At 60.6% G+C, this 27774-nt stretch overlaps 1 protein-coding gene across 4 annotated transcripts; it reads right to left on the bottom strand.

Moving 5' to 3' along the window:
- Positions 1-371: 371 nt before the first annotated feature.
- On the bottom strand, positions 372-25302 carry CTBP1 (C-terminal binding protein 1). Of its 4 annotated transcripts, none has more exons than XM_059167391.1 (10): positions 24885-25017; positions 15505-15700; positions 13793-13947; positions 7274-7418; positions 5763-5969; positions 3961-4175; positions 2890-3020; positions 2217-2344; positions 1596-1713; positions 372-1302 (listed from the first exon to the last, which is right to left on the bottom strand). In XM_059167391.1, exons 2-10 carry the CDS (start codon positions 15509-15511, stop codon positions 1116-1118), a joined length of 1293 nt encoding a protein of 430 aa, XP_059023374.1. In that variant the 5' UTR covers positions 15512-15700; positions 24885-25017; the 3' UTR covers positions 372-1115. The 4 variants fall into 4 exon arrangements, with proteins under 4 accessions (XP_059023374.1, XP_059023366.1, XP_059023348.1 ...); XM_059167383.1 differs by lacking the exon at positions 24885-25017 and adding an exon at positions 24619-24667; XM_059167365.1 differs by lacking the exon at positions 15505-15700 and having other exon boundaries at positions 24885-25302.
- Between the last annotated feature and the right edge of the window lie 2472 nt (positions 25303-27774).

Raw genomic sequence — 27774 nt, 5'->3', positions numbered from 1 at the left:
AAAACTGCTGGCTGGGTCGAGGATGACCATTTGGTCCCAAGCTGCTGTGAGGAAAGGACCACTCTGCTTCACGAGTGTCTGCAAGCTGGCGGACCAGAGGTCCCTGCAGCCTTCCGGGCCTTCCAGAACTTCCATCTGTCAAGGCTGCAGCATCTGCTCTTGCCCCAAGCAGGCCCCGGGGAGGCACATGAGGGAGAGAGGGGGCAGCACCCTGGCTGCCCCATCGCAGCAGCTTCTGAGCCTGGACCCACTACCCCAGCCAGAACCACTGACCCCCAGGGCTCCCCAGGGCCACCCGTGGCAGCCAGGACTGGGGCCTGCCAGAGTCCCTGGGAGGCAAAGCCACTGAAACAGACACTGGGCCTGCTGGCTCTTTCTGGGATTTTTATTTCTTTAAAATAATTCATACAAATGGTTACAGTCACAAACATGATTTTAACCCAAATATTGCTAGCCTACCACATCAGCAGGACGGCACCCGCACAGGCCGGACGCTGGGCCCCACGTCCCCAGGACAGACGCCAATGGCCAGAGCGCGCCGTGGCCCAGGCGCAGCCTCATCTCTGGCAGCCGCTCGATGCCGTCTTCGTTTGGAACAAGGGGATTCATGCCAAAATTAGGAAAAACAGCCTTTGTTTTGTTTTTCTAAATTATTCTAAAAATAAGACAAGCAGGTAGAAAAAACAATGCACTGTGTGGCGTAGAAAGAAAAACGGGAAGGATTCGTTGTCCTGAGAAGTTTGCCAACTGCCTCGTTTCAGGGCGCGTTCCAACACACAAGGGACACAGTCTGAGACCGACCTGCTGAACGCTCCCTCAGCTTTCTCTCTGTCGACAGCTACGCAAACAAATCCTTTGTAATGTTCTAAAGACTGTACACAGACAAGAACATCCATGATAGAGTTAACTACTAACTTCTTCTGCTTAACGAGGACGCAAAGGACACAGGACAGCGGCTGGCCCTTGGGACAGGACGACTACGGCAGACGCGGGGAGGCCGGCGCCACCTCTGCCCGCCGGGCGCTTGGACAGTCTCTGGAGCGCCGCGGCCACCGCAGGCACCGCCTCTGCACACGCCTGTCTGAGGGCACCGCCCGGCCCGCGCTCCGCCCGGGCTACAACTGGTCGCTTGCGTGGTCTCTATCTGCCTCGGGCTTGACGGTCTGGCCAGGAGAAGGGGCGTGGGGCGGGTGGGACACGGGGGGCAGGCCGTGGGACAGGGACATGGCGCTGGGGACAATGCCTTCCACTGCTGTCGGGATGCCGCTGGGGGCCACGCCCACCACACCTGGTGGGTACCTGCTGGGAGAAGGGACGTCGTGTGAGCCTGGCAGGGTTCCTCCTGTGGCCGTGGCTCAGGCCTAGGATGGCTGGGGGCTGCTCCCAAAGGCCCTGCCTGGTGGGACGACCCCCTCCAACTCTTCCCTTGCCCTACCCCCCACCCCCAGGTCTGGCATGTCCAGCTCTCACCCCCAGACCTTCTGGTCCATGGGGCCCACAGGAGCACGCACATCCAGGAAACCCCCCACCCCCAGGACCCTGCCTACAGTCATCACAGAAGTGCTGTGTCCCCTGAGCCCACCCCACCCACTCACCTGTAAGCGGCACCGTTGAGCTCAGGGTGCACCACGGCAGGATCCATGCTGGCCCAGTGGGTGGCAGCAGTCAGGTGGTCCTTGTTGACACAGTTTTTCAGGCTATCAGGGATGCGGCCTGGAGACGCAGCGGGGATGCGAAGGGCAGCACCATGTTACACGTCACACAGCTGCATCTGGGAGTGCAGTGGCTTGGGGGTGGGGTACGCAGGCTGCAGGGTCCCCACGGCTGGGCCTCCCTCCCTCTAGCTCTCTCCCCCTTGTCTGGATGCAGTCCCCTGACAGCTCAGAGACCCCCCAGGCCCAAGCAGTGCCCTCAGCTCCCCGGTGGCCCCATGTCTACCAGGCCAGGGATTTCAGGGACCAGCAGACAAGGTCCAGCCCAGCTGCACCAGCACAGCCAGACTTGGGGTAAGGAAGGGCACACATGCTGGATTCCCACAGGGTGACCGTGAGCAAGTGTCCTAAGTGTGATGCACCAGGGGGACCAAGGGCTGCGTTGGGAGACCATGTGTAAACTGCGTGCTGATCTCCGCCCCTGGGGGGATGGCGGGCCCTCTGGCAGGGCTGCCTGGCGATGCAAGCCTGGGGAGGAGGCTTGGTCCTGCTGGCCCCCCTCACCTGTGATGGCTCTCCGGATTTCCCGGGCGGCCTCCTCTCGCATCTCGATGGATGCCTGCTCGCTGTACCAGGCTGCGTGGGGGGTGCAGATCAGGTTGGGCGCGTCCTTTAGGGGCCCCTGGCTGAAGCTACAGATGGTACGAAGCAGGTCAGGGTAGGGCAGAGGGTACCTGACCCCGCCTGGCACCACAGTCCACCCTGGGGTCAGACCAGGGCACCCCAGGTGGGTCACACTGGCCATGAGCCCAGGGGGAAGGAGTCAGCAGCAGGGAGGAGTCCCAGCCTGGGGTATAGCACCCCAGCCCTCCCAATAGGGAGGGCACCAGTCCCCACAGTGACAGGCTCCCGACAACAGGACTGGCTGCTGCCCCAGACGGGCTTCTCAGAGGTGGGGTCCTTAGAGAAGTGGCCACACAGGGGTCACCAGACCCCTGCACCGGGGCACCCCAGACAGTCTACATGAAGCACAGGTCTGAGCCCCCCCGCTCCGTCCCCTGCCCGCAGCTGGACCTCAGGCTGGACCCGAAGCCCTAGGACGGGGCCTGCAGACTGCAGGGGGGCATCAGGCCTGGACTCATGCCCGACCAGGGCCAACATGGGCCGTGAGCCAGCGCAAGGGCCTGGCATGGGAGAGGTGGCAGCCAGGAATCACCCAGGTGCTGCCAAGAGGCACCTGAAGGGCTCGGACTCGTGCACGTCTAGGGCGGCACCCCGGATCCGCCCCTCCTTCAGGGCTTGGGCCAGGGCCTTCTCGTCCACCAGGCCACCCCGGGCCGTGTTCACCAGGAAGGCGCCTTGTCGCATCTGGGAGGAGATAAAAACAGCATGGCAGTGAATCAACACAGGCCTCTGCACTTAGCCCCCGCCAACACCCAGGGGACGGTACTGGCAGGGACAAGAAGCAGACAGGGGCTGGCGGCAGGACGAGGGCTCAGGGGTCTGTGCGAATGGTGCTCCACCCTGAGGATGCCTAGCTGGGGCACAGGTGCCAATACGCAGCCTGCCTCCTCCTGTTCCTGGCAGTGAGGTGTGGGCTGGGGTGTAGGGTGTCCTGGTCTGGTCCCTAGGATGCACTGGAGTGCCTAGAAAGGGTGCGGCATGTCTAGGACACACTTGTGGCCAGGAGTGAGGGACACAGGCCCTAAGACAGCATCCTCAGTGCAGCAGCCCCACCAGAGGCCCCCATTTCCAAAGCTGGACAGCAGCTTCATCTCCCTTTGCTAAAGGCCTTCAGAGCTGCCCTGAAGGCGCTCCCCTTCGGGCTTCATGGTAACAGGGGCTTTCCCTGCGCCAAGGGGATTGAAGGGACAGACTCCTAGAGACCAAGTAAGCTGCCCCTGCCGCGGGGCTCAGGGCAGCTCCTCCTCGGTCAGCTCTCCCATCCTGGTTTCACAGCTGGTTATTGGCAACAGCACCCCAGGGCCATGCTCACCCTGGCCGTCTGTCCACACCCACTGATGGCAGATAGATAAGACCCCAGGTGCCAGGCCTCATGCTCTCTGAAGGGGGCAGGGACCGTGGTATACAGCACACAAGTACAGGCAACCGGCAATCGGTGTGCAAGAATGCATACACACACGCACACGGATGTGCACACATGCCCACACCCGCAGGCTACACCCAGAACGAGGCCCAAGACCCTGAGCGCAGCATGTGCTGCAGCTGTGGGAACACCGGGAGCCTCGGCACAGCTCCAGGTGCAGGCTGGTCTGCAGTGGGCTCCCCAGCCTGTGGGTGCACCCACCTGCTTCACGGTGAAGTCGTTGATGAGGTGGTGGTTGTGCTCATTGAGGCCGCAGTGCAGGGTCACACAGTCACTGTGGAAAAGCAGGTCCTGCAAGGTGCTCACCCGCTGCAGCCCCAGTGCCCGCTCGGTGCCGTCCGACAGATAAGGGTCATAGAAGAGCACGTTGAAGCCGAAGGCCTTGGCCCGGAGCGCCACCGCTTGCCCCACACGGCCTGACAGGGCGAGACTTGGCGTCACCATGGCCACGGACAGAGCAACACCCACACAGCCTGCATCCCCACGGACCTAGGGCTGACACTGAGGGGAGCAAGGCCCTGTCTGCCCCGGGGCCCCTGCCCGGCTGTGTGGTGGACAGGGCATTTGGAGAGGAGTGCAGGGGGCTGGAGGGGCTCCCCAGGGAGTGTATGGGGTGACAGCCACAGCATCGCAGGTGTGGCCCCTGCACCTGGGAGGGTGCAGGCCACAGGGCTCATAGCCCCGTACCTGAGGAGGCGGGTGCCAACCTGGACACCAGGGGCCACCAGGCAGCCAAGCACTGGGGGGTGGTGGCCTAAAGTTCCAACATCTCAGGGGGCTCCCCCCAACCCCTGGACCTTGCTTTGAGCAAGAGGATGCTGACAAAGAAAACAAGCAGGGGATGGTCCCGTCTGCACCTGCCTGCCAGAGAGCATCTGCCACAAGGGTAGGGTCACCAAGGCCCCAGGGAACCGCCTTGTCCATGAGTGACCCCAGGTGAGGCCAGAGTGGAGCCATCCTGCCAATTCTACCCAAAACATGAACCCACAGCACCGTGAGGTCAAGTACCGGCTGTCTCCTCCTGTCTACCTCCCGACACAAGCTGGCAGATGGAACCTGACATGTACCCAGACCCAGACCATGGTGTAAACAGTCGCAAAACAGCGCCCTGGTGTCAGACTAGACTGAGTGGCGAGATACAGGCTCACCGGGTTGGAGTTGCACTGAAGTCAGGCCTGCTCAGTCTCCCAACAACACTGCTTCAGGAGGCCAGGTGGCCCCCAAATCCAGCCAGCCAGGCAAGCCCAGCTCCCCACCAGCCCCCAACAACCCCACCCCAGGCCCCAAGGTGCAGGGTGCCCCTGGGGACCAGCACTGGGGGCCGCATGCCCACAGGCACCAAGACAGTGAGCTCTCCTGGACGAGAAGCCCATGTTGTGGACAGCCGTGGCCCTGGCATCTTATACTAAGGCAAGCGCGTACCTGTCAGGTGTCCCCCACATGGCCCAGTGGGCGACAAGTGGAGTAGGGGCAGGCAAGGGGCCTCCCCAGAGGAAGGGCAGGAAGCAGTGTGACAAGGGGCTGCTAGTGAGTTCCCGCCCCATCCACCCCGGGCCTCCCAGGTACACAGATCCCAAATTCAGAGATGGAGACGGACCACAAACATGGCAGAGGAGAGGGCTGTCACCAACCCCGAATGGCTGTCCTCACCGCGGGTGAACCAGCTTGCTCCACCCACAGCAGGGCTGGGGCCATCTGCCCCTCACCTAAAAGCCAATTCCCCTCAACCATGGGGTGGGGCGGTAGGGAGGCAGGGGGAGCATGTCCGAGTGTGGTGAGGGTCCGTCAGTGTGTGAGTGACAGGCATGAGTGCACGGCTGTATGCACAGGAATGGTATTGGGGCTCTGCCACCCATGTGTGTATATGATCCACACTCAGCACTCCTGGGCAGACAGGTCAGCCCCACGCAGGCCCTGTGCAGTAAGACTATCTGGCAGCCCCACCAAGCCCTGGCTCACGGGCTCTGAACCCCTGCGAAGGGTGAAGACGGAGCTGAACTCACCCAGTCCAATGATGCCCAAGGTCTCCCCGCGGATCCTGGCAGCTCCAGAAGCCACTTCCCGGATCTGCTCCACGCTCTGGACCCGCGTGCCCTCCCGCAGTGCCTGGTGCAGCCACGTGGTCCTGCGATACAGGTTCAGGATGTGGCACATGGTCGAGTCGGCCGTCTCCTCGACAGACGCCGCCGGCACATTGCAGACAGCGATGCCTGAGAAACATGAGACACATGGGGACAGTCACCCAAGCCAGTAATGGCACTTCCCCCTCCCCACAAAAGATCAGACCATGACACAAATGCAGGGGACATACCCCAAGCCACCTGGAAAAGCTGCCTGTAGGTCCAGCAAGTAGACAGGAAAGGACACAAGAGAGCCACCTAGGAAAATGCCAACACCTGGGTCTGCCCTGCCTGAACCGCTGGCCACTGGACCTTCCACGAAGGGGGTCACGGGCTGGCTGTCATCTGGAGCGTTCCGCAGCCTCACATAGCCACACAGGCCCCACCCCGCCTGTCTTCGTTGGCTCCCAGGCCAACTGGGACCCAGCATTGGACAGGGTGGTCCCATTCTCCCAGCTCCCACAGACCCATCAGCCCCAACAGCCACAGACAGAGAGCTGGTCCAGGCTTCTCCTCTGAACTGAGCTTCGCTGGCTCATCCCATGCCCACATGGGCTGGTTACCACTGGGGGCCAACGGTTCGCCAGGGCCTCATGGTCCAGAGGTGGACCCAGCCCCTCCACGTTTCTATGCGCCTCTCCCAAGCCTGGCCCCTTCCACCCTCGTTTGCCCTGTCCTGCCATCTCCTTGCTCTGCCTGGGAACTAGTCACCTCCCTGCTTGCCAGAAGGAGCTCTGACGCTCCCTGAGCTATTCCAAATGCCAAGACAATACTCAACACACCCACAGAGCTCCATGAGAGGGCCCAGGGTGGACCTCTACTCCCTTCCAGAAAAAACTCAGCGGGCTGGGAAATGCAAGGACAGGTGGGAAGCAGGAGAACGTGCTATGCCATCCCCTAGATTTGGGGACAAAACTGCTGGTGGAAAGCGCAGACCAGGTCCTGGGACTTCTAAGTCCCCACCTACCAGGACTGACCACAGGGCATGGCCCTACCTGTCCCAGGTGCAGAAGCAGAGCCCTGGCTTGTAACATCACAAAACAGGCAGACTTGGTGCACAGGGACAAAGGCCCCCAGGAGCCCATGGGGCAGAAAGCATGCAGGCCATGGTTCCCCACGGCTGCAGGTGCCTTCCTTGGGAGGCTGCCCAGGGTCCTGGGCAGGTTTACTCTGCACAAGCAGGACGCACAGGACGTGCATGCCCCCCACAAGACTTCCTTTGCGAACTGAGTGACCTGGGTGCCGGCATGGGGGCCGCACCCTGACAGCGGGCTCACAAGTTGCCTCCAACCAAACTAGGGGCTGCGACACAATCCTTGGTGTAAAGCGAAGCCAGCCCACAAGACTAAAGAGCTAGGATGCAGCCACTAAGGGAAAGGCTGCGCACACCCTACCTAGATCCCCAGCTGACTTGATGTCGATGTTGTCGTAGCCGCTGCCAATCCTGACAATGACACGCAGAGCCTTGAACTTCTCCAGATCCTCCCGGGTCAGCGCGATGGTGTGGTACATCAGTGCTCCCACTGCCTCGTTCAGCACCTGCCATCAGGACAGCAGCCAACCAGTCAGACGCTGGCCCTCAGGGACTGAGCCTGGCTGCCTGCCGGCTAGCCTGCTGCCCCCAGGCTCCAGCTGCTCCAAACCAGCCCAGACAACCCCCTGGGGGGCAGGGGGTGCTGCAAACGCTCCCCCCACCCCCAGCCTGGAGGCAGGCTGGGACAGTCCTTAGAGGCCCACAGTTCCCACGGGTCTCCTCCCCTAACTGCACTGTAGGTGGCCTTCCCAGGGCAGGAGCCCCTGCTGGGATATCGGGATAGGCAACCCTGCTGGCTCTGGGCTCGACTCCCTAAGCAGCGCAGGGTCCCGCCCAGGGGAGACCACTGTGTGTGTGCCGGGGGAGGGGGGGAAGGAGGGGGGTGGGCTCACCTTCCCTGTGGGCACCAGTGAAACAGGATGCTAAGGACAGACAGCATCCCAAAACCCCCAGACCCTGCAAGGGCCACGCTGTCACACTATGGAGCAGTGAGTGTGGAGGGGGGCAGACACAACAAACGGTCCCAGCACAAACACACACAGGGTCCCCAGACGGCAACCTGCCCCCGGGAAAGGGCCGGCCTCCAGGTCACTGTCCCCCATGCCCACCCCACGTGCTCCCTATCTGACGATAGCCAGACGCTGGCAGAGGGCGTGCACTGTCCAATCTCCCGGCCCAAGGGCAGGGGGCCCAGGATGCAATCCATGACCTGTCATGGTTGAGGGGCAGGCTTTACTTGCCCCTCGTGGATACAACAGTGAGCCTTACAGCCGAGGACACATCACATTCAGTGAAATGCTACAGGGCATCTATAACCCGGTGTGGTTCACCCCGTCCTCCTCCATACAGGGGTCTCAAGGATGGCGATGGAGGCCCATCCAACAGCAGGTGAGGGAGGCTGCCCCAGGGGCTGTGTGCAAGCTGCTGGCCCACAGGCCCTATGAGTGAGCCAGGGGCACCACACCCCTCCCAGCCTGCATGTGGGTTGATGTGCTGAGTGGCCCAGAGCAGTGTCTCGTGTGGGGTATACGGCCTACAGTGAGCTGCCCACTCTTCCTCTCATCCCCTTCTCCCCAAGAGCTGAGTCTCTATCAGACAAATGGCAACCCAAAATGTGGACAGCTCCCTCTGAGGCTGGCATACCCCCCCCCCTTCTAATGGCAGATAGGGCCAAGAGCACTTGTCCTTAGGGGACCACACAAAATAGGTGGAGGAAGAGACAGTTAAATAGCAGGACAGAGGCGGCATAGGTCCCTGGTCCTGGGAGCACTGGTGGGCCTGACGTTAAGGGAATGGTTGGGTGTTGCTGGCACCCGCTAGGATTCCTACACTGAAGATTCTGAAATCTCTGCTCCTGTTCCTACACCAAAGACCCCAGGAACCCTGGCTCCTGATCCCGCACTGAAGATCTCAGGAACCCCAGCTCCTGATCCCACACACAAGGTCCCAGCAACTCTGGCTCCTCATCCCGCACTGAAGATCCCAGGAAGCTCAACCCCTGGTTCCCACACTAAAGATCCCAGGAAGCTCAGTCCTGGATTCCTGGGAGGACATCAAGGCCGCAAAGGCATGGACTCCTGGTACTGGACCTGGTTTAGGTGGGGTGCGGGCCCACGTGGGACAGCTGAGTGGCGGTGAGTGCCCACAGGGCAAAGTGCATGGGGGCGGCAGCTAGTAAGTGGACACGGTGAGGGCCTGAGATGGAGGAGAGAAAGCAGATCTTGCTGACAAGACCCCCTCTGGCCACCCTGTGCTGAGCTGCGTGAATTGGAGAGGAAGATGGCCACAGTAGTGGGGGGCGAGTGGACAGATTCGTCAGTGCCTACTGTGGGCAGACAGAGCCATGCACTGGGAACAGAAAGATGCATCCAGGCCAGCACAAGCAGCAGCAGCCCTCAGGGACAGAAAGATTGCAGAGAGGAACTCTTCAGAGGTGAGCCTGAGTCTCTGGCCTGGGTAGCGGGACACATGTGGACCTCCTCCTGAGATGACCATGGGGAGGAGGCTTAGCTGTGAACAGACAGGGAGGAAGAGCCTCAGAGCACAGGCCAGCGGTGTGCGTGCAGATGGCAGCCTTCTATCTTGAGCACTGAACCACGGCAGTAGTCGGTCTCCAAATCACAACTTTGTCCCAAGTTCCACCCTGACACTGACAGCCATGATTCTTCCGGACATTCCCTACTGCTAGGGCTTCTGGACTGCTTCCACCGTTGGCTGGGCCATGGTAAAAATGCATGGTTTCCTTGAGCTGAGTCCATAGGGTGGAAACTAGCGAGTATGCTGGAGATCCATCTGTGAGGCTCCGGGGATGGCCCCCAACTGCCCCCAGCAGTATACCCACCCTCGGGCATGGACTAAACAGCTCTGGGTGGGCTGGAGAGCAAAACCCCACACGTGGTGCATACAAACTGGAATTCGTTGTTTTCACTTTAATTTGCATTTGAGGGTGACCTGCCCACATAAGTCTCTTGATAAATTACTTTTTCACGTCCTAGTTGTTTTTCTGCCAAGCATATTTTTTATCACATGGAACCCAGTGAAGCATTCTCAGAACCAGGACCAGAACCCACTTGGTGGCTGCCCATCCCTGACCCTGGGCCAGGGAGGCCCCACTCGGCTGCAGGTTGGAAGCCTGCTGCATGGGCAGTTCTGTCCAGAGGGATGCAGGCCTGGGCCACCGCACTGCTCCGGCCAGCCCCTAGGTCCACTGTCCTTGCAGGTTCCTCTTATTCCTGGTTGTGACTGCAAAGTGGCCAGGATAGCCCCAGGTATCACAAAGACCTCCCAGGGAGGAAGTCGGCAGGAATCCCCAGGGCCCAGTCTGTCTCTGTAAGCTGGAAACCAGCAAATGTCCATTCTTATCACCCTCCATCAGCTGTGTGACCAGGTGGGTGACCTGTGTCCTTAGCCCCAGAATGGGGTGCAAGAGGCCCACCTTGCAGAATGAACCCAGAGCCCTGGGTGTTCCCAGTGGTAGCAGGGCCGGAGGGAAGCCAGGTCTGGCTGGCCAAAAGGATGCCTACTGGCCCTCACCACAGCCCACCTCACCATCCCAGAGGTAGGTGCCCCGCTCATATCCTTCACACACAGACATGCATGATTCATAAGCGTTCTGTGACTTCTGTAGATTTTACTTACTTTCTGGGTCATTTTGTGCGGCTTCAGCTCAGAAAAATGTGGCACAGGGCCTCCAACACACTTCTCTATGGTTCCAGACACTTCCCTGTGGCAAACAGCCACGTGCAGATCCAGAGAATACTGCACACTTCAGGTCTGCACAGCCGTGCCAAAAGCCCACCAGAGCCAATGTGGCCATGCCCCCAGCGGAGCAGGAGCAGCACCTCACGCCTCTTAGGTGTGCCCATGGGGTGGGGACAGTGTTATCTGCTTACCAGCAGTCACTCTGTCTTTGCCCAAACGCCCCCTCTGTCACCCACCTTCTTCTGGGAGTCTGATCATCCGCCATCAAGCCCTGGCTGTTGCAGGGACTGCCACTGTCCACCCACTTCTCATATGTTCTGTTCTTTCTTTAGCCACAATTGTTTCTGATTGCCTCTGAATCAAACCACTTTCCCTGTACGCGGCCCCATTTTGTGCACCCACATATCTCACTCAGGTAGGAAGCACGTCCCCTCCAGAAGGTCCCCTAATACATCTGCTGCGACGCATGCACACCTGTAGCTGTGCCAGGCCTCACTTCCTCACCCTCTCCCCTTTCCCAGGGGGTCTGTCCCATGGACTCACAGGCACCGACACCAACTTTCTGCCCAGTTGCTGGGGCTCTCCTGCCGCCCTCCACTCACATCTGAGCCTATTTCTGCAAGTGCCTAGATGCTCCCCTCACGTCTCCCTCCCAGGACTGGCTCCTCACAGTTTCCCCTGGCATGTCTCTGAAGGGCCGCCTTACTGCCCACTGCTACAGGTGTCCCACTTTCCCAGATGTGCTCTTGGGGGCCCCTTGCTCCAGGTCAGCAGAGAGCACCCTCCCACCCCATGTAGCCCTCTCTCATTAGGACTCCTTCCTTTGGGGCTGGAGGTCTTCAAAGAGCTCTCCAAGAGAGTAACGGGAACACCCCACTCCAGTTCAGTCGGACACACAGCGCTAAGTGAAAGCTGTTTTCCCCTGAAGTTATAAAGCACCTTGCGTGGGGCTGGTCTGATTCTCATCTCTTTGCCAAGAACACTGGGGCAGCAGAGCATCCTGTGAACCCTGTCCTGGGTTCACATTGTGAGAGCTAGTCTCCGCTGACCTTAGAAGGTTTCTTCAGCATGACGTGCTGAGGATGGCATGGCCTGTCCTCTGTGACACTCAGCATCTGCCATATAGCTAGTTACAAGGGTCCACAGAGATGCGTCGTTTCCCTCCAAGCCAAAGCCTGCAGACAGGTGGTTCAGGGCCCTGGGTCAGCTCCACAGCCAGCAAGGGCCAGGGCTTCTGTCTTGTTGCTTGGCCAATTCCAAACATGGTTCCCCTTATGGTCCAGGTGGTTGCACAGGCTCCAGCCATCACGTCTTGTTTCCCACAGAGAAGGGAGCTCTGCTGTGCTCTCCCTGGTTGGACTGTGTCACTTGGCCACAGCACCATCAAGGTTCAAGAAAGGAAGCGCGTTTCCCCAGACATGGGCTACCTGAGGCCTTTGGCCACACCCGGCAAGGAGCTCCCCTTTAGCCTCCTCGCCCCGTCTTCCTCTCAGGCTCCCCTTAACTGTGTCTTCCAGGCGCCTTGTTAAAATTTAAATCTTCCAGTCGCATGTTTAATTTCCAAGAGCACCTTCAAGTTCTCGGATGACCCCTTTCGGTACTGCTGGCTGCATGGGTCTTGCGAGGGCTCACTCCCACTCATCTCCAGAGCACCACTCACAGGGCGGCTTTCCTGCACACTCACCCATTCTCCAGATGGGCGCCATCCATGAGCTGGCGTGGGGCAGAGTTGCCAGCTCGCTGAGGCTGTCCCTGCCCCTCCCCGGGGCTCTGACTCGCTTCTCTGGGTCGTATGCTAACTTGAGATCATTTTGGTAAATCACAATCTTAAAGGAAAACATTCGTTTTGTCTTGGTTTTCAGATATTTATTGACAGAACTTAGTTTAATATTGCTCACAATTTTTAAACATTTCGATCTGTCTCTTTCATTTACTATCTCTGATTTTTTTTTTTTATCTTTTTAGTTCGAAACTGTTTCAAATTCACAGAAAGTTGCCAGAAGCTGCCCTCCCCAACTCTACAGCCTGTCTGTCCACCGTGCCTGCACGTGCGCAGACGAGCGGCTCTAGCCCCCGGCAGTGAGAGCACTCCCAACCCCAAACCCCGGCTAGTCTGCTCCATCCTCTGACCTTGTTGCTGAGCCAAGCAGAAACACAAAGCGCCGAGCCCCCAGGCACCAGCCGCGTTGCACATGCTCCTCCCATGGCCCAGGACACTCGGGTGCCCCCATGCTGCCAAGGCCACCGGCTTCTTCTGCTTCCAGGGAGCAGGGCCATGGCCACACTCGAGGGCAGGATTCGGTGGACACTGAACTTCGCCTTTCTGGGGCAGACACCAGGGGTGTCACCGGCAGGCACATCATGGCATGTGCCTGCTCCAGAGGCACCATAGCCGGCTGGTGGGTGACACCTCATCACGTTCCCGCACAACTCAACCCCACTGGGTCCCAAGGTTTCTGTCAACGGCGCCAGACCCTCAGCTGCCCCACCCCCGCCCCCTCCTGATCTGTCCCCTCCTGCTGCGTGAGGACCCTCTGGGTCTTCTAGACTTTCCCCAAAGCTGCTCCTGGAGCTGTCAGCTCCTTGTGAGGCTGCAAGCCCAGTCTTTCTCTCTGCCTGTGTCCTCGGTCCTGGGACAGACATGCAGCAGGAAACAAATGCTGGGGATGACCTGAGGCCCGGCCAACAGGCCTTTCCTAGGCAGAGGACTGTCTGTTGCTCCTACCGGTACCCCTGGGACAGCAGGATCCCAGTTCAGGGCTTGCTGTGGCGGCTACCAGGCTGCATAGTAGGCAGTATGTGGGCACAGCTGCGTCTCATCCATCCTGGCGCCAGGACCCGGACCTAGACCCAGGGCGTCAGCTCTACCTCCAGAAGGGCAGACACCTCAGGCCTAAGGTACTTGACCACCAGCCAGGGACAACCTGGGAGACCAAGGCGGGACCAGATGACACAGCTCATTGGCCCCCACTGTTGCCAGCCTCATCTATGGCGCCAGGCTCCACACTCTGGGAACATGTGGTTACAGTGGCAGTGGCTCACAGAGCCACAGAGTAGCCCTGGGTCCACGTCAGCAGGGGGTATGACAGGGGCCCCAAGTCTTGGTGGCCTGGGAGCCACAGAGGCACACGCTTGAGACCCTGCCCTCCTTGCTCCCCCGAGCACCCCGCACAGTTACCTTCTCGTGGATCTCCTGCGTGGACTGTGCATCACAGAAGGCCACCGTGGCCACGTCCTTCAGGATAGGCATCTCCACCGTGCAGTCCCGGCCATCGAGCAGGGCCACCAGGGGCCGGGGGTGCATGGGCCCGTTCATGATCGGGGGTCGGACGCCTATAGAGACAGGAGTGATGCTCAGTGCCCACGGTGGCCCCCAGCAGAGACCTCGTTTCCCCTGCCGCCCACCACCACCCACAGCCCCACGAGTCCCAAGTGTCCACCCGTCGGGATCTTGTCAAACCTGAGTAAAAACACTTCTCCTAAAAGCCAGCCTGTGTCAGCTACGGCTCACCGACCCCAAGCGAACAAGGACCCCAGCCAACCGGCATCCCCACCACAGGACTTTGGGCCCAGCCACATGTGGACGTGCCAAGGCAGCCCTGTGCCAGGATCTGGACCGTCTTGACCAACCACACACAGACTATGACGTCACCAGCTTCCAGACAGCACCCACTGGCCCTTTTCCATCCGCGGCTGCCACATGGCTGCCAGAAACACTGATGGGACCATCCCCCAGGCCCGGCACCCTCTTACGCACAGAAGGTACAGCGGTGGGGTAGGGCTAAAACATGGGGGATGCAGCTGGAACCCCCGACCTGCCTGGAACAAGGTAACAACAACCAACAGCTCCTTCCGTAGGAGAGGTAAGCCCGCCTTGCCCTGCACCAAGCAGATATACGAGGCCTCCCAGGTGACCAGACCCACGGCCTCACCAAGACCAGCCCAACCACCGCACAGGCAGCCCTTCCACGCAGGAGAACAGGGGCAGGGAAAGCGGGCTGCCCGGGGCCCGGAGCCCAGCTGTGGCCTCCCCCCGCCAGGGAAGGAGGATCACCCTCCGCCACATATCAGGCACAGACCTGGCAGCCCCGCTGGTGGCTCCATGCGGGCCCTGTGAGGCCAGAAGGCCTCCTGGGCTATGTCCCCCACTCCCTGGCGAGTGGGTGACAGGTCATCCACAGCCGGGCAGACAACACGAGAGTCCTGTGTGTGGGGACCGCACCACTCCTCTCCCTGGCCTCCCTCAGAGAACGGCGATGTCTCGTGTGGGAGGGTTATCTATGTGCTTGGAGCGCGCTGATCATCACTGCTTCTGAGTGAACTGGAAAATGCCCACCACCGCATCCTTTGGCTTCAGTTTCTAGAGAACACGGCCTGATGGACCGCCTGTGAGGGGAGCTTGTGGCGCAGCTACGAGGCCGTGAGAAAAGGTACAGCATGTGGGGGGAGCTGCCGCCAGGTACGAGACACCCCCGCTGCCAGAACCCACCGTGACCCACTGGGCGGCAGCATACAAGAGGATGCTGCCTCCTGACCCCAAAGTCGGCACCAGAACAGGCCTCGGGTTTCTACAGTAACACAGAGCTCATGGGAGGACAACCAGAATAGACCTACCGGCAACCTGTGAGGCCTGGCCCACCAGTGGCTTCAGGCCTCCGTCCGGGACCCCCAAGGAACTGCTGTGCTCTGCTGCCTGGGGGGCCTCACTGTGGCCGGCGTACCGCGGGGTGTGTCGCTGCCCTGACCCACCACACTCACCATAGGGAGACCCCGGAGTCCACCGGCCCTTTCCCAGTGCTCGGGCCACCCTGCGCTGCACGGACATGAGCGCCGCACAGTCTCCAAGGGACTGGCGTAGAGCGGCTACACGCTCCAGGAGCCCCTACCAACCTGACATTTCTTAATATGGGCTCGGCTTCCACGACCATGAATTCGACTTTTCAAAGCGTTTTATCTTCAGAATCCCCGGGCAGAACCGCGTCCTGTCACTGGATCCTCATCCCACGTCTTTAATTGTCTCGAACCAAAGCTCTTAGGCTCCTGATCCGCAGCAACCACTGAAGCCTGCACCAGGGTCAAAGTCTGACTAAAAATTAAACACAAGAGACACGTTAAAATCCATCCAGGGCCAATAGGAACTTGCAGACGCCAGAAGGTCCACAAGGGGGAAGCTTCTCACTGCATCTCTCTGTGGCCAGGCTGGGACCCGTGAGTGAACAGGGGCCACCCCCAGTAGTCCGAGCAGACAGCGGGGCACAGCCAGGGTGCGAGTCTCCCTCCAGAGGCCTGGCCCCAGCATCCCCTGCAAGGACTCAGGAATCCCGCCCCAGGTGCCACCAGTGTCCATGACGTGTGAGGTCTGTGGTCAGCTCCACATATTAGTACCTCTCTGCCGACAGCCTCCCGGCCTGTGACTGCGCAGGGAAAGGGGACTGCAGATGAGGCTTCTAGGAAGGACCAGGGGAGGCCAACTGGGACACAGGCCCCCTGGCCAGTCCCTGTAGGCCACACCCCAGGGAGAGACACGCGACTCAAGCACAGTTCGCCTGACAAGGCACAGAGGACATGAATGCACATGGGTTGCACACCTGTCAGGGATAGGCTGAGGTTTCAGGAGTGCTCCAGATCCACCCCAAACATGGGACCCCTGCTCCCAGCATGAGGACCCCACACCTGGGCTGGCCCCCAAGGCGAGGCTAGACACCACACTGACCAGGACCCACAACACCACCAGCGTGTACCTCAGGAGCCCCGCACAGAGCAGGAACGTCACATGGGTAGGAGGCTGCACGGATGGATGCGAGGGTTAGCTGCACCCCACCCCCAAATGCTGGCCACATGAAAACCAGGCAGACGAGCCCCCGTAGGGACGGGCCTGCAGCCCACGCAACCCGGGCAGACTCCTGCTATAAGCAGCATGTCCACACCTAGGGTGGGTGTCCTGCCATCCTGCCCTGCGAGCCTGGGCTTCTGCAGGCGCGATTTCTGACTGAGCTCCTCTGTCCCCGCCCCAATGCGCATGTGCTTGTGAACCCACAATGCAGCTGGGCTCAACCACACAGGACCCAGACTGGCTTGTGGGGAAGCCTCGGCCAGGCCAGCCACGTGCAGCCGGCAGCAACGCCAGGATGTGTGGGGGTACGGGCAGGAGAGCAGCTATGTGTGCTGGGGGTCTCAGGCCCAAGCTGGGGCCAGTCTGAGTGCTTCTCCCCTCAATTCCTTCTGTGAGTTTCAAGCACTCCTGACCAGCTCCCAGGTGGCTGAGTACACTGGCTCTCTGCCAGGACGTGGATGGCTCACAGGCCTTTATCCCTGAGATGGGTTCCACACTGGGCCGCCTGGTCAGAGGGCACTGAAGCCCCAACGTGGGAGGAAGGGGTCCTGACAGGTGGCCCAGGGTCTGCAAAGACCCTCAGTTCCATGAGGCTGCGTGCCGAGGCCCTTCCCCGGGCTGGGCCAGACTGCCCAGGCCAGCATCCCGCTCCCCATGCCCCACCACAGCTTGCCATAGCTGACCACTGGAGGGACCACTGGCCAGCTCAGACCTGGCCAAACTGGCTCCGTCCTGTGCTGCTGGGGGTTGAGCTGTTCACTCTGTGAGAGGAGGGACCCTCCCTCAGTAGAGGATGTCGGAGCCCCTTCTCTCCCTGTCAATGCAGTCATAGCTAAGAGTCCTTCACGGGCAGGTGAGCGGCAACGGGTGGGCCCCCCGCAGCGGACCATGACATGCTCTGCCCAGGTCAGATCGACACCAGTGCTACTCTGAGGTCAGGCACAGATGGCAGGAAGGGGCTCGAGGCCCCAAGGGCCTGAATCCTCCTGACACACATGAACTTCTCCTCACAAACTTGTAGCTTCAGGACACCTGGCTCAAGAAAATACAAAATGTGGGAAACTGTCCGTGATGGACCCTCCTTTAACTCTGTTCCACAAAGAACATGCCCGATAAGCCACGAAACAAGACATGTCGCTCACACCTCATGACTCAGGAGGGGGTGCTCTGTGACAGAGTGACACCCCAGAGAGCTCTCAGGGTCCCACAGGGATCATCCGGCCCTGGCCTCTATGGGTGTAGGAAGTGGCAGCGAGTGCGAGGTGTCTGGACAGGGAGCGGCAGGCTGGCCACCAAGGACGTAGCCACCTGAAGGATGTAGGCCTCAGGTCAGGGGTCAACCAACCTCAGTCCAACAAAGCACTCTGGTCTGGCTGGCTGGCCCAGCTTCCTCAGGGCTTCCCGCCCCCGCACAGTGGCGAGCACCCTAGAGCAGGCCCCACGGGAACCCCATGCTGCCAGGTGCCTGCAGATGGTAAGGGAGGGTGGACTGAGCTGCAGACAGACTGGGGCTGCGACAAGGCAGAGGCAGGAGAGAGAGCCACAGAACCCCAGGCCCTGCAAGCCAAGTCTATTCCATCTCGCCAGGTCTCCGCGCTCCTCAACTTTCTGGCATGGTCCCCACACCTACTCCAACAGCAGCCACAAGACAGCAGTGTCCTCACACTGGGCAAGGCCACAGCCATCCCCTCCACAGAGCCCAGGGCGCTCAGCCCTCCTCAGCCTGGAGGGCCCCATGAATCATGCTCAGCATGTGCAGGCGACACAGAGTTTGGAAAGGGTCACACCAACCACGCGGTCATGGTCACGAGGCTTTCTGCAGTTTTCTTTCTAAATCCTAGAGAAGGAAGCACCAGGCATGCCTGACAGCTACCGGAGTCCCCCGCTGAGTCCTCCATGGTCGGCGTGGCCCTAGCAGAAAGCACATACCAGTAATATGTGCTCAACCTTATCGCCGGCTCACCTTTCGCGTGAAAATGATTTCAAAAGAAAGCATTGCTTTGCCAACAGCTAACTGAGGTTCAGAAGCGCACAAGCTTAGGCCAGGCTGCGTCCCAGGCTGCCTTCCCAGGGGTGGTGACATGTGCCCACCCAGGGGAGAGCAGGCAGGCATGGGGCCCCAAGGTCAGGTCACAGGACCCAGTGTGCAGATGCGTGGTAATTCCAGGCCCAGGTTGTACATACACAAAGGTGAGCCTGGCTCTTGCCCATCCTGGCCCCGGGGCCCCACAGACAGCATGACCGCATCTTAGGGTGAGGGAGGCTGAGCCCAGCCCAGCAACAGCAAGTGACATGGGACCCTGCCATCCACCCGACTGTGCCGGAGAGCGGGAGACCAAGTGACAGAAAGAAGCATCTGGGCTAGTGCGGGGGCATGGAAACACCACACTCCGCCTCGCTCCTGGAAAACGCCCAACAGAAGCCCTGCCAGGTGACCTCACGGTGCAGAACGACCACGGACACAGGCGGAAGAGGGGGTACGGAGAAGGACAACAGAAACACATGGGGTGGCCATCACCCAGATGTAGAGGGGCAATGTGGGGGCTAAGGACAGGGCTGAGATTTTCAATGAAAGCATCTTTTCTCAAGCATCTGCACTGCATGGCTAACCATCTGTAAGACAGCTTTGCCGTAAAAGATAAACTCACAAAAACTAAAGGACATTCATTAAAATGAATGTAATAAAACACACAAAAAAAAACAACAAAATCATAGAGATGTTACTGTAAAATGCTTGCTATTTGATCACATTTAAACTGTGGAGGGCAGGTTCAGGTGGTCCCAGCTAACAACTGGCTGCATTCTGCAGCCACCCCCTAGGCGGCAGGTGCTGCCCCTATGCTGAACCTCACCAGGAGCACAGCCATGGTGGCTCAGACCCACACCCCAGGAGGCCATCAGGGGGCTACACATTACAGAAGATCCAAGGGGCACCCTGTCCCCCCCACCACCACCGAAACAAAACAGAAATGCCCCCCAGTCAAGGAAGCCGATACAGCTACAGCGTATGCAGTCATTTTCTTCCAGAGCAAAACGCCTGGCAGGCAGTTAGGGACACGGTACTCATGCCTTGCACCTACGGGAGGCCAGGGCTCTGCTCACTCTCTGCCACCAGGGGATGGCTCACATTTACAATGGGACAGCTGATGGGCGGACCCTGGGTTGGCCTGTGGCCCTCATCTCCACTCCACATCTCCCGGGTGCCTGTCCCACAGCCGCTGACATGAGACTCCTGTGAGCCACCTGCTCCAAACAGCCAGCCCGACAGCCCCTCGACCAGGGATGGGCCTGAGTGTCAGGGGTGGGGCTCAGAAACCAGCCAGGGGGTCTGGAAGGATGGGATGCAGGGTGGGTGTCTTATGCCCGTGGCAGGCTGCTGCTGCCCCAGCCCTTCCCCCCAGGGTTCCTCCGTGGTCACCTCCGCCCGATTCTGATGTCCCACTCTGGATGGACACCTGGGCTGCTCACAGCTTCACTGGAAAAGGGGCTCATGGGCACCAGCTCCACACCTCACAGGCACGGGACACACAGCAGCTCCCGCACCCGCAGCTCATAGGGAGTGACTGAATCCTGACCACCGCCTTGACATGTGCATGGGCTTTATTCCCTTATGATAAGCTGTGCACTGAGAGGTGGTGGCCCTGGGGGGCTGGGCACCCACGGAGGGAGGTGACCAAGCACTCACACCTGCACCCACAACTCAGTAAGGTGGTGGGGGAAATGCAGCAGTCAGCATGGCTGGTGACACAGGAGGCCCTTGCAGCGAGGTAGGGCATGGGACAGCAGGAGGACCCCAAACATGGGTATAGAATTTCAGGTCAGACAGGCAAGGGCTGGTCTGGCAGCAGTGAGAGGGGTCCCACTGGGGCAGCTGCCTGCAGGGACTGCAGACCGACTGTGCTGCCTTCAGAATCTTCCTGCCAGTCTACAACTGGTCTCAAAGTTACATTTAAAGACAACAGGCAAGGGAAGGGACCGCAGCCCCCAGGGCCTACCCACGGGTGATTGGGCAATTGGGCGGAGCTCTCCCCGGCTCAGCCCCACCCAGCTGACCTCCAAGGTGCCCCTCCTGCTCCACCACCCACCCCCGCCCCCAGAGGGATTGGGGGTGCAGCTGGCACACTCTGGAGACACCCGAGGAGTTTCCCCCTCCCCAGACCAATCACAGCAGCTCCCTGGCACCTACACCAGCAGGAACCCCTGGGGGGTGCTGAGAACCCAGCCCCGCCTGACCTTGGGATCCCATCCCTGGCTGGTCAAGCCTCCCCCTTGCAACTCTGACAAACATCCACACTCAACACCCAGAATTTGCCCCTAGAGTGCTCACTGATGCTTCTCCAACCTCAGAAACTAGGCCATCTCCCACCTGCTCGGGCCCCAGACTCTGGTCTCCCAAACCCCAGAGCAGCGCCGCCCCCCCACCAAGTCAGAGGCTTCAGAAAGGAGACCCGGAACTCGTAACACCCTCAGCATAAACACGAAGTCCTTAGTATGGCTGGCTCCTGCTAGCCCTTCCCTCCACCTCCATGAAGCCAGGCCCTCAGCCACAACAGGCTTCCCATTATCATTCACAGCCTCCCAGGAAGGGGCTCTGGAAGAGCCGGTGGCAGGGAGACATCACTCCCTGCTGTGTGGGAGCCTTTCCTAGAAGACCAGGAGCTCCGCTCCCTGCTCCCTCCAGTGATGGGCTGAGGGCCACTGGCACAGCGCTGTCGTGAACCAGCAAGGCAGCACTCACTCCCCCACACCTGAGTAAGTCTACTGCAGACGCATGTTCTCATCCCAAGACTCCCACATGCTATTCTCTCACACTATTACGTGTGTGCACACGTGTCCTGCTAGCCTGGTGGTGCCTCAGAATCCCACGCCCGAGAATCTGGGGCTGAAGGACCGTCACCTTCCTGCCCTCTGCGTGTGACATTCAACAGCTGCTGCGAGCAGACCCCAAATGGGGACGCGTCTCCCAAGGCCAGGCCTCCCTGCACCACACGAACGTCAGACTCAGGAAGACCAGAGTTAACAGCTCCGCAGCCCAAAGCAGGCAGCCTGACAAGGGGCCCCTGACAAGGGGCCCAGGGCCCTAAGGAGCGGGGGTCTGACAGGCCAGAGTCCATGCCTGGGGGTGTCCAAAAAGTGGCCCCACCCGCACTAGGATTTCTTCTCAACTGTCCCAAGTTCCAGTCCTACCAGGCGGTCACCGTCCTCCCAGCCCCGTCTAGGGCCAGGCTGCAGGGCTGGCAAGGACATAAAGGACCCCTCCCAGGGGGCTACAGGAGTGCCTCGGCCTCCCCTTGGCATTGGCACATGACGAGAAGTCCGTGAGCTCTCTGGCTTGGCAGAACATTGGTGCCCCCCTCAGGATATCTGGGGGCTCGTTGGGGCAGACAAGCACAGGCCCCACGCCAGGGCACAGCCTGGGGGCAAATCCACAGCTCAGCTTCCACAGACAGTAGTAACATGGGATGTGAAATCCCATTTGGGACCTGGAGGCAAGTGCATTGAGGCCTGTCCCCGACCCATGCAGATGACCGTGCCAGGGCCAGATACAGCCTCCCCTCCCCCGGAACCTGCCATGGGTCCTCCTTCACACCATCAGTGCAGGGAAACCAGGAGTCTTCTAGAAAGACATCTATCACAGGATAAAAAGCCTCATGGTATACAAGCCTTGGACTGGGTAGCTCCTCCACACCCAAGAGCTGCAGGCAGCCGGCAGCCAGCAACCAGCCGTGCTCCAGCTGCTCAGACCTGGCAACACCCCAACGGCACTGGCACAGGGTGCTCCAAGGCAGGTGAGAGGCCACAGCAGAGAAAGGCCATGTCATGGACCCAGCCCTCTGCTCATGGTTGGATGGCCACAGGAAGTCGCTGCCAATCTCAGCTTCTACCTGGCTGGTGGGGCGCCAAGGCCAGACCCACTTCTGAGCCCCAAGGGCCCGTCTCCTACAGGGATGTGTTCAACTCGGCCCCAGGATTCCCCCAGTGAACATCTGACAGCTCACCCCATGGCCAAGCCACGTGTACACATGGATAGAAATAGGGCGGCTCCAGCCTCCCAGGGCCTGGGGCTCTCAGAACAGTTAGCAGGACCTCAGCAGCTCTGCGCTTCCAGGCACCCACCCGTGTGTCCTCAAACTCAAGAGGCTGTAAGGGAAACCCCAAATGCAGCCAGGAGAGGGGGTCCAGGGCTGGGACAAGTCACTCCAGCACAAGTTCATTTCTCAGAGAGAGGAGGCAGTAACCCGTCCAGGCAGAACAGGCTGGAACCGCACAGACACCCCCAGGGAGGCTGGACGGGACATGCCTGCACACAGCAGACACAAGTGATGCCCCAGGTATGCGTCTCTCCCAAGATCTCATAGAGATGCCCAAAGCAAACCATGTGCTCAAAGATGGTGCTAAAACCCAAGTGAGAAAAAACCTGGAAAGCCAATGGAGCGGAGCACATAGCAGACACGGCCAGGGGCTGCAAGGAGGGGGGACAGACCAAAGCCCGGGTCCAGAGAGAACCATGACCAACGTTGGCAAATCTCTGAAGGGCAGAAAGAAGACGAACCATAGATGCCAGGTATGGCCAGGATGTCTTCTAGGGACAGCAGAACAATGATGGTGAGCACACACAGGAGCTATGGAAAGCACGGGCCCCTCACCCTGACCCTGTCCCCACCGTGGCCCTGACACCAGACCCCAACACTTGGCAGATGCTCGTGATCCTAGATGGCTTCACATGGCCATTTCCACCTTACAGACACTGGTCAACGGCTTAGCTGGGATATCCCTGGGATAGGTTTGGGTCTGTGTTTTGACCGTCTCTGATCACTCCCCCAAGAACCTTGGGGATGCGCTCCCCCATACAAGAGCGGATGGCCTGCGAGGACCCCAGGATGGGTGTGCACAGATCCAGGTGCCTCCACGGCCTGCACTGCTGGAGGCCAGCCACTCCCAAAAACTCTCGTGTATGTTTTTATACAAACGACGTCACTGCTCCTGAAGGGGAGGTTGATCCTGGAAAAGGGGATGTGCATGTTCCAGCCACCCTAAGAAGTGGGAGCTGAGTGAGGATTTCATGTCTGTGTTCAGCTTCTGGATGGCAAACGGTTCCTCTCTTCCCCATCCAGAAGATTAATCTGTCCTAAACCACGGGGAAAATGATCGCTACAAAAGGGTCTGGCTGCTGGCCAGGTTCCGGGCTTCTCCAAGATGCTGCCAGCGTGAAGGCCGTCTCCCGGGCATGCCCAGAGGTGGTGCCCTCATTTCTCAGCAGGCGGGCAGAGGACTGGGCAGGGCACCCAGCCAGAGAAAGATCTAACCTCCAACGCGGAGGCTCAGGTGTGGCTGCAGGGAGCCCCAGGCTCCGACGGGCCCGGCAGAGGGGAGGAAGAGGAGCGGCGGGCACGGGCCCACCCAGGCCGGCCCCTCCCCGGCCGCCCCCGGGAGCGTCCCTGTGGATGAGGCCCCATCCCGGGCTACTGGAAGTGGACCAGGAACTGCAAGATGGCCCCCGACGCTCGGGCTCGACAGGGGCACCAGGCACGGAGCGGGCCAGCAAGCCAGGACCCACACGGCGCGTCCCCCGCTGGCCCGCCGCCCCCAGTCGCAGGCCCCCCGTGTGGTGCGGAGCGGCCGCCAGGGGCCCGGTCACCCTTCAGGACACCGAGGGGGACAGCTACCGTGGGGGCAGCAGAGGCTGGGCCACCGCTCCGAGGGACTGCGGGGGCGACGGGAGAGCCAAGGGCGCGCGCGGCGACCAGGGCGCCGAGCTGGGATGCGTGCGCCCGGGCCGCCCTCCCCACCGGCGCGGCCTCCTGACTGTAAACCGGCGGCAAACGAGAGATGCCGCGGTGCGGGGCCGCCCGGGGACACGCGGGGATCGGGGCCCACACGCAGCCCGCGCCCCGCCGGCCCACGCCGGCCCCCGAGGTGGCTCCGCACGCCAGCGCGCCGGGGCCCCGGGTAGCAGGGACGCCGGCAAAGGCCCCCGAGGCCCAGGCGGGGCGAGCCCACGCGACTGCCAGGAGCCCGGCCCCCGCAGGGTGCGCGCGGGCCTGGAGGCAGGGGGCCGGGCCTGGGAGGGGACCGTGGGTCAGCCGGGTCCGGACGCCGGGGCGCACCGCGGGTGTGGCGGGGCCTGGACCAGGGGTCAGGGGCCCGAGTGCGGCGCCCCTTTGTGTCACCTGCGCGGGCGGCTGCGGCGGCGGCGGAGGGCGGGCGAGCAGGCGGGCGGGGCGGGCGTGACGGTGGCGCCGGCGCACGCGCATTCACACGGCGCGGCTCGCGCACGCGCACGGCCCTCTGCAGCCCCGCCCCTGACCCCGCCCCCGACGGCGCGCGGATGCCGGCGCGCACGCGCACTCGCACACAAAGCCAGGGCCCGCGCGCCCCCGCCCGCCCCGCCCGCCGCCCCGCCCCCGCGGCCGGAAATGCGCGCGCGCGGCCTTACCGAGCGGCAGGCCCTTGTTGAGCAAGTGCGAGCTGCCCATTGAAAGGCGCGGGCGGCCGCGGGCCCCGACGAGTTCGGCGCGCTCCGCCGCGAGCCCGGCGCGTGGGGCGGCCTGGGCGCCGTCCGCTGCTCCGCCCGCTCGCCTGCGCCCGGGCGCCGCCGTGCCGAGCCGCGCCGCGCCGCGCCAGCAGCCGCTCCACCGGGCGGGGACAGGCGGCGCGCGCGCGGGCGGGGCTTCCGGCCCAGCAGTCTCCTGTTTCCAGGCGCGGGCGCCGCGCTGCACGACGCGGGCGGCTGTAGGCCGCGCCCGCCCGCCCCGCCCGCCCCGCCCGGGCAGCGAGGCTCTCCTGCGGGCTGCGCCTGCCCACACCTGCCTGCGACCGCACAGAATCCTGCCCCGCATCCACCAGGCGCCCCCTGCCCCGCACCCGGGCGCGCGCGCGCACACACACGCGCACCTGCCCAGCCACCACCGGGCCCCACCTGCCCGCACACATATACACACACGTGCACCTGCCACGCACCTGCCCTGCAACCACCAAGCCCCACCTGCCCCGTGCGCGCGCGCACCGCGTACACACGCATCTGCCCCGCACTGGGCCCACTTGCCCGCACATATATACACACACACATAGCTGCTGCAGAACCGCATACCCTCACAACCATCCATCTACACACTAACCATACACATTCACCAGGCCCCATCTGCTCCACACCTGCTAAGCCTTAACCGCCAGGCCGCACCTGCCTTACCCCCGCATCCAGGGCAACCCGGGCGTGGTATGAGACCGGCATCTGCCCCATACCTTGGAGCGCTTCCAGGCAGGGATCATTTTAATGTACCCGGGCCACCTCGAGAAGACACTGCAAGTGCACAGCTGTTGGCCTTCGGGCTCTGGGCCCATGCAGGAGGCCGCAGCAGGGATCCCAGAGGGTTTCTTTGGGCAAACCTGGCCTTATACTTGGATTCCTGGGGCTCAGAAGGAGGTGCACCCCTGGTTGGGAGGCCCCAGGGTGAGCCACCTGATCCTGCAGAGAACACAGCGGCCAGAAGTCAGCATAAAGTAGCCTCAGCAGGGACTTCCTGATTCCAGTGGTCCCTCAGAGGTGGCCAGATGTGGCTGAAGCAGGGTCCCCAGCGCCCCCCCACCCCCGGCCCAAGCAACCTATGCTTCATTCCAGAAAGGCACCAGTGGAAGGGTCATGAGAGTTGCCCTGGGGTGGGAGCTAGCCAGGCCCCTAGGGTGAGATGATGGGGAGATGGAAAAGGGACTGAGGCCAGCCCTGGCAGACCCTGATCTTGGGAGCTGGGGTGTTCTCAGTTGACAATGAGCATAGGCAACATAACTGTCATCTCAGGTGAAAACACATTAGCACATGACACTGCGACACAGAATCCTGCCCCGCGTAGCTAGCACTGACCTACTGTACTGCTCACTAAGACATGGGGAACAATCCTGAAATCCTGTTATCAATCCTGCTATTATTTTTTAAATTCTAAAATTGAAGAGGAAGCTTGGATGGATTCAATCAAAGGTAATAGGGAACTGGATATCTATTTGCAAAACAATGGTTTAAAACCTTATTTCGTACTCATCTATGAAAATACCTCTCAAATCGGATTAACTAGAACACGGGGGAAATGAAAAAAACAAGGTACAAGTGCACATTTAGCAAAAGTCTCCGAGAACTTTCCTAAACGCAGGCTCAAAATGAGTCACAGGGGACAGATCAAAACTCCAGACCTGGGTGCATTACCCACATCTCCCTCACTTCCTCAGGCTGTGGTCACTCCTTTAACAGAGTCCAGGACCAGAGCCTTCAACAATGCCTGGACCAGCAGCTCCAGCTCCTCCTGTCCTGTGCTAAAACCCATGGTGCCCCTCAATGCCTATCCCCTCCATCTCACTCTCACACAGCCCAGGGTCATAGGGCATGGCTTCTTACCCGAGAGGGGCCCTAGAATGTAAAACCGATGCTGTCATCCCTTGCTCAAATCCCTTTGTGGCTTCTCATGAACCAAACAGGAAGTCCCAGCTTCTTATCACAGAGGGTCTGAGCCACCTAACCTTCTTCTAACCTCCCTTTCATCCTTCAGTTAGGAGTCCCTCCCTGCCTACTATGTTCCAGCCATATGGCCCTTCTTCCCCCTGGCCTCAGGACCTTTGTACATGCTATTTCCGCTGCCTTCCCCTGCTCTTCCCTCCCTGCCCTCTTGCCTGGTATGGAAATTACCTTTCTGTCTGAACTTTCTCCCGCCATACTGCCAGCTCCCTGGCAGGGGTTTTTGCTCCCCTACACCCATGTATTTGAGGTGGGACCCTGCTCAATGGAGATGTGAAAAGAAGTGGCGTGCTCTTCCAAACATGCCCATGCCATGCTGCATGCCTCCCCTGTCCTCAGGACTGGCCAAAGGCACCAAAGCCACCTCTGGGAGCCCGCCACCCTGATGCCTTCCACCCCCGTTCACCAGTCACTCCCCATCTTTGCATATGACCCTGAAGACTATGAATTACCTTCAGAGAACTAGCCTGAACACAAGGACCTGAGATGGGCAGATGAGAAGGCCCAAGGGAAATTCATTCCTGCCCTACGTGTCCCCACACAGCCCACAGGGTGGACCCTGACACTTAGGACAGTACACACCCCACCCTGCCTGGCCCAGGAAACTGTCTCCTCCAGGTAAAGCTCCCCCTCCCCCAGAAAAGTCACCACCTGGAAGGACAGGATGGGAGGAACGCCTCTCCTTTGCTCCTCACAAGAAGATCTGGGGCTGGGTTTAACAGCCAAAGTATACCTGGTTACTCAGCTCTATCATCTGTTGAAGCAAACCCAAACACAGACTCCGCTGTGACTGCGAAGGACAGCCCTGAGCCCAAAAGGCTAGCCT

This window comes from Mustela lutreola, chromosome 1, assembly GCF_030435805.1.
Source record: "Mustela lutreola isolate mMusLut2 chromosome 1, mMusLut2.pri, whole genome shotgun sequence".
Lineage (NCBI taxonomy): Eukaryota > Metazoa > Chordata > Mammalia > Carnivora > Mustelidae > Mustela > Mustela lutreola.
Note: the sequence above shows the minus strand (reverse complement) of the source record. Positions and strands in the feature narration are given on the sequence as shown.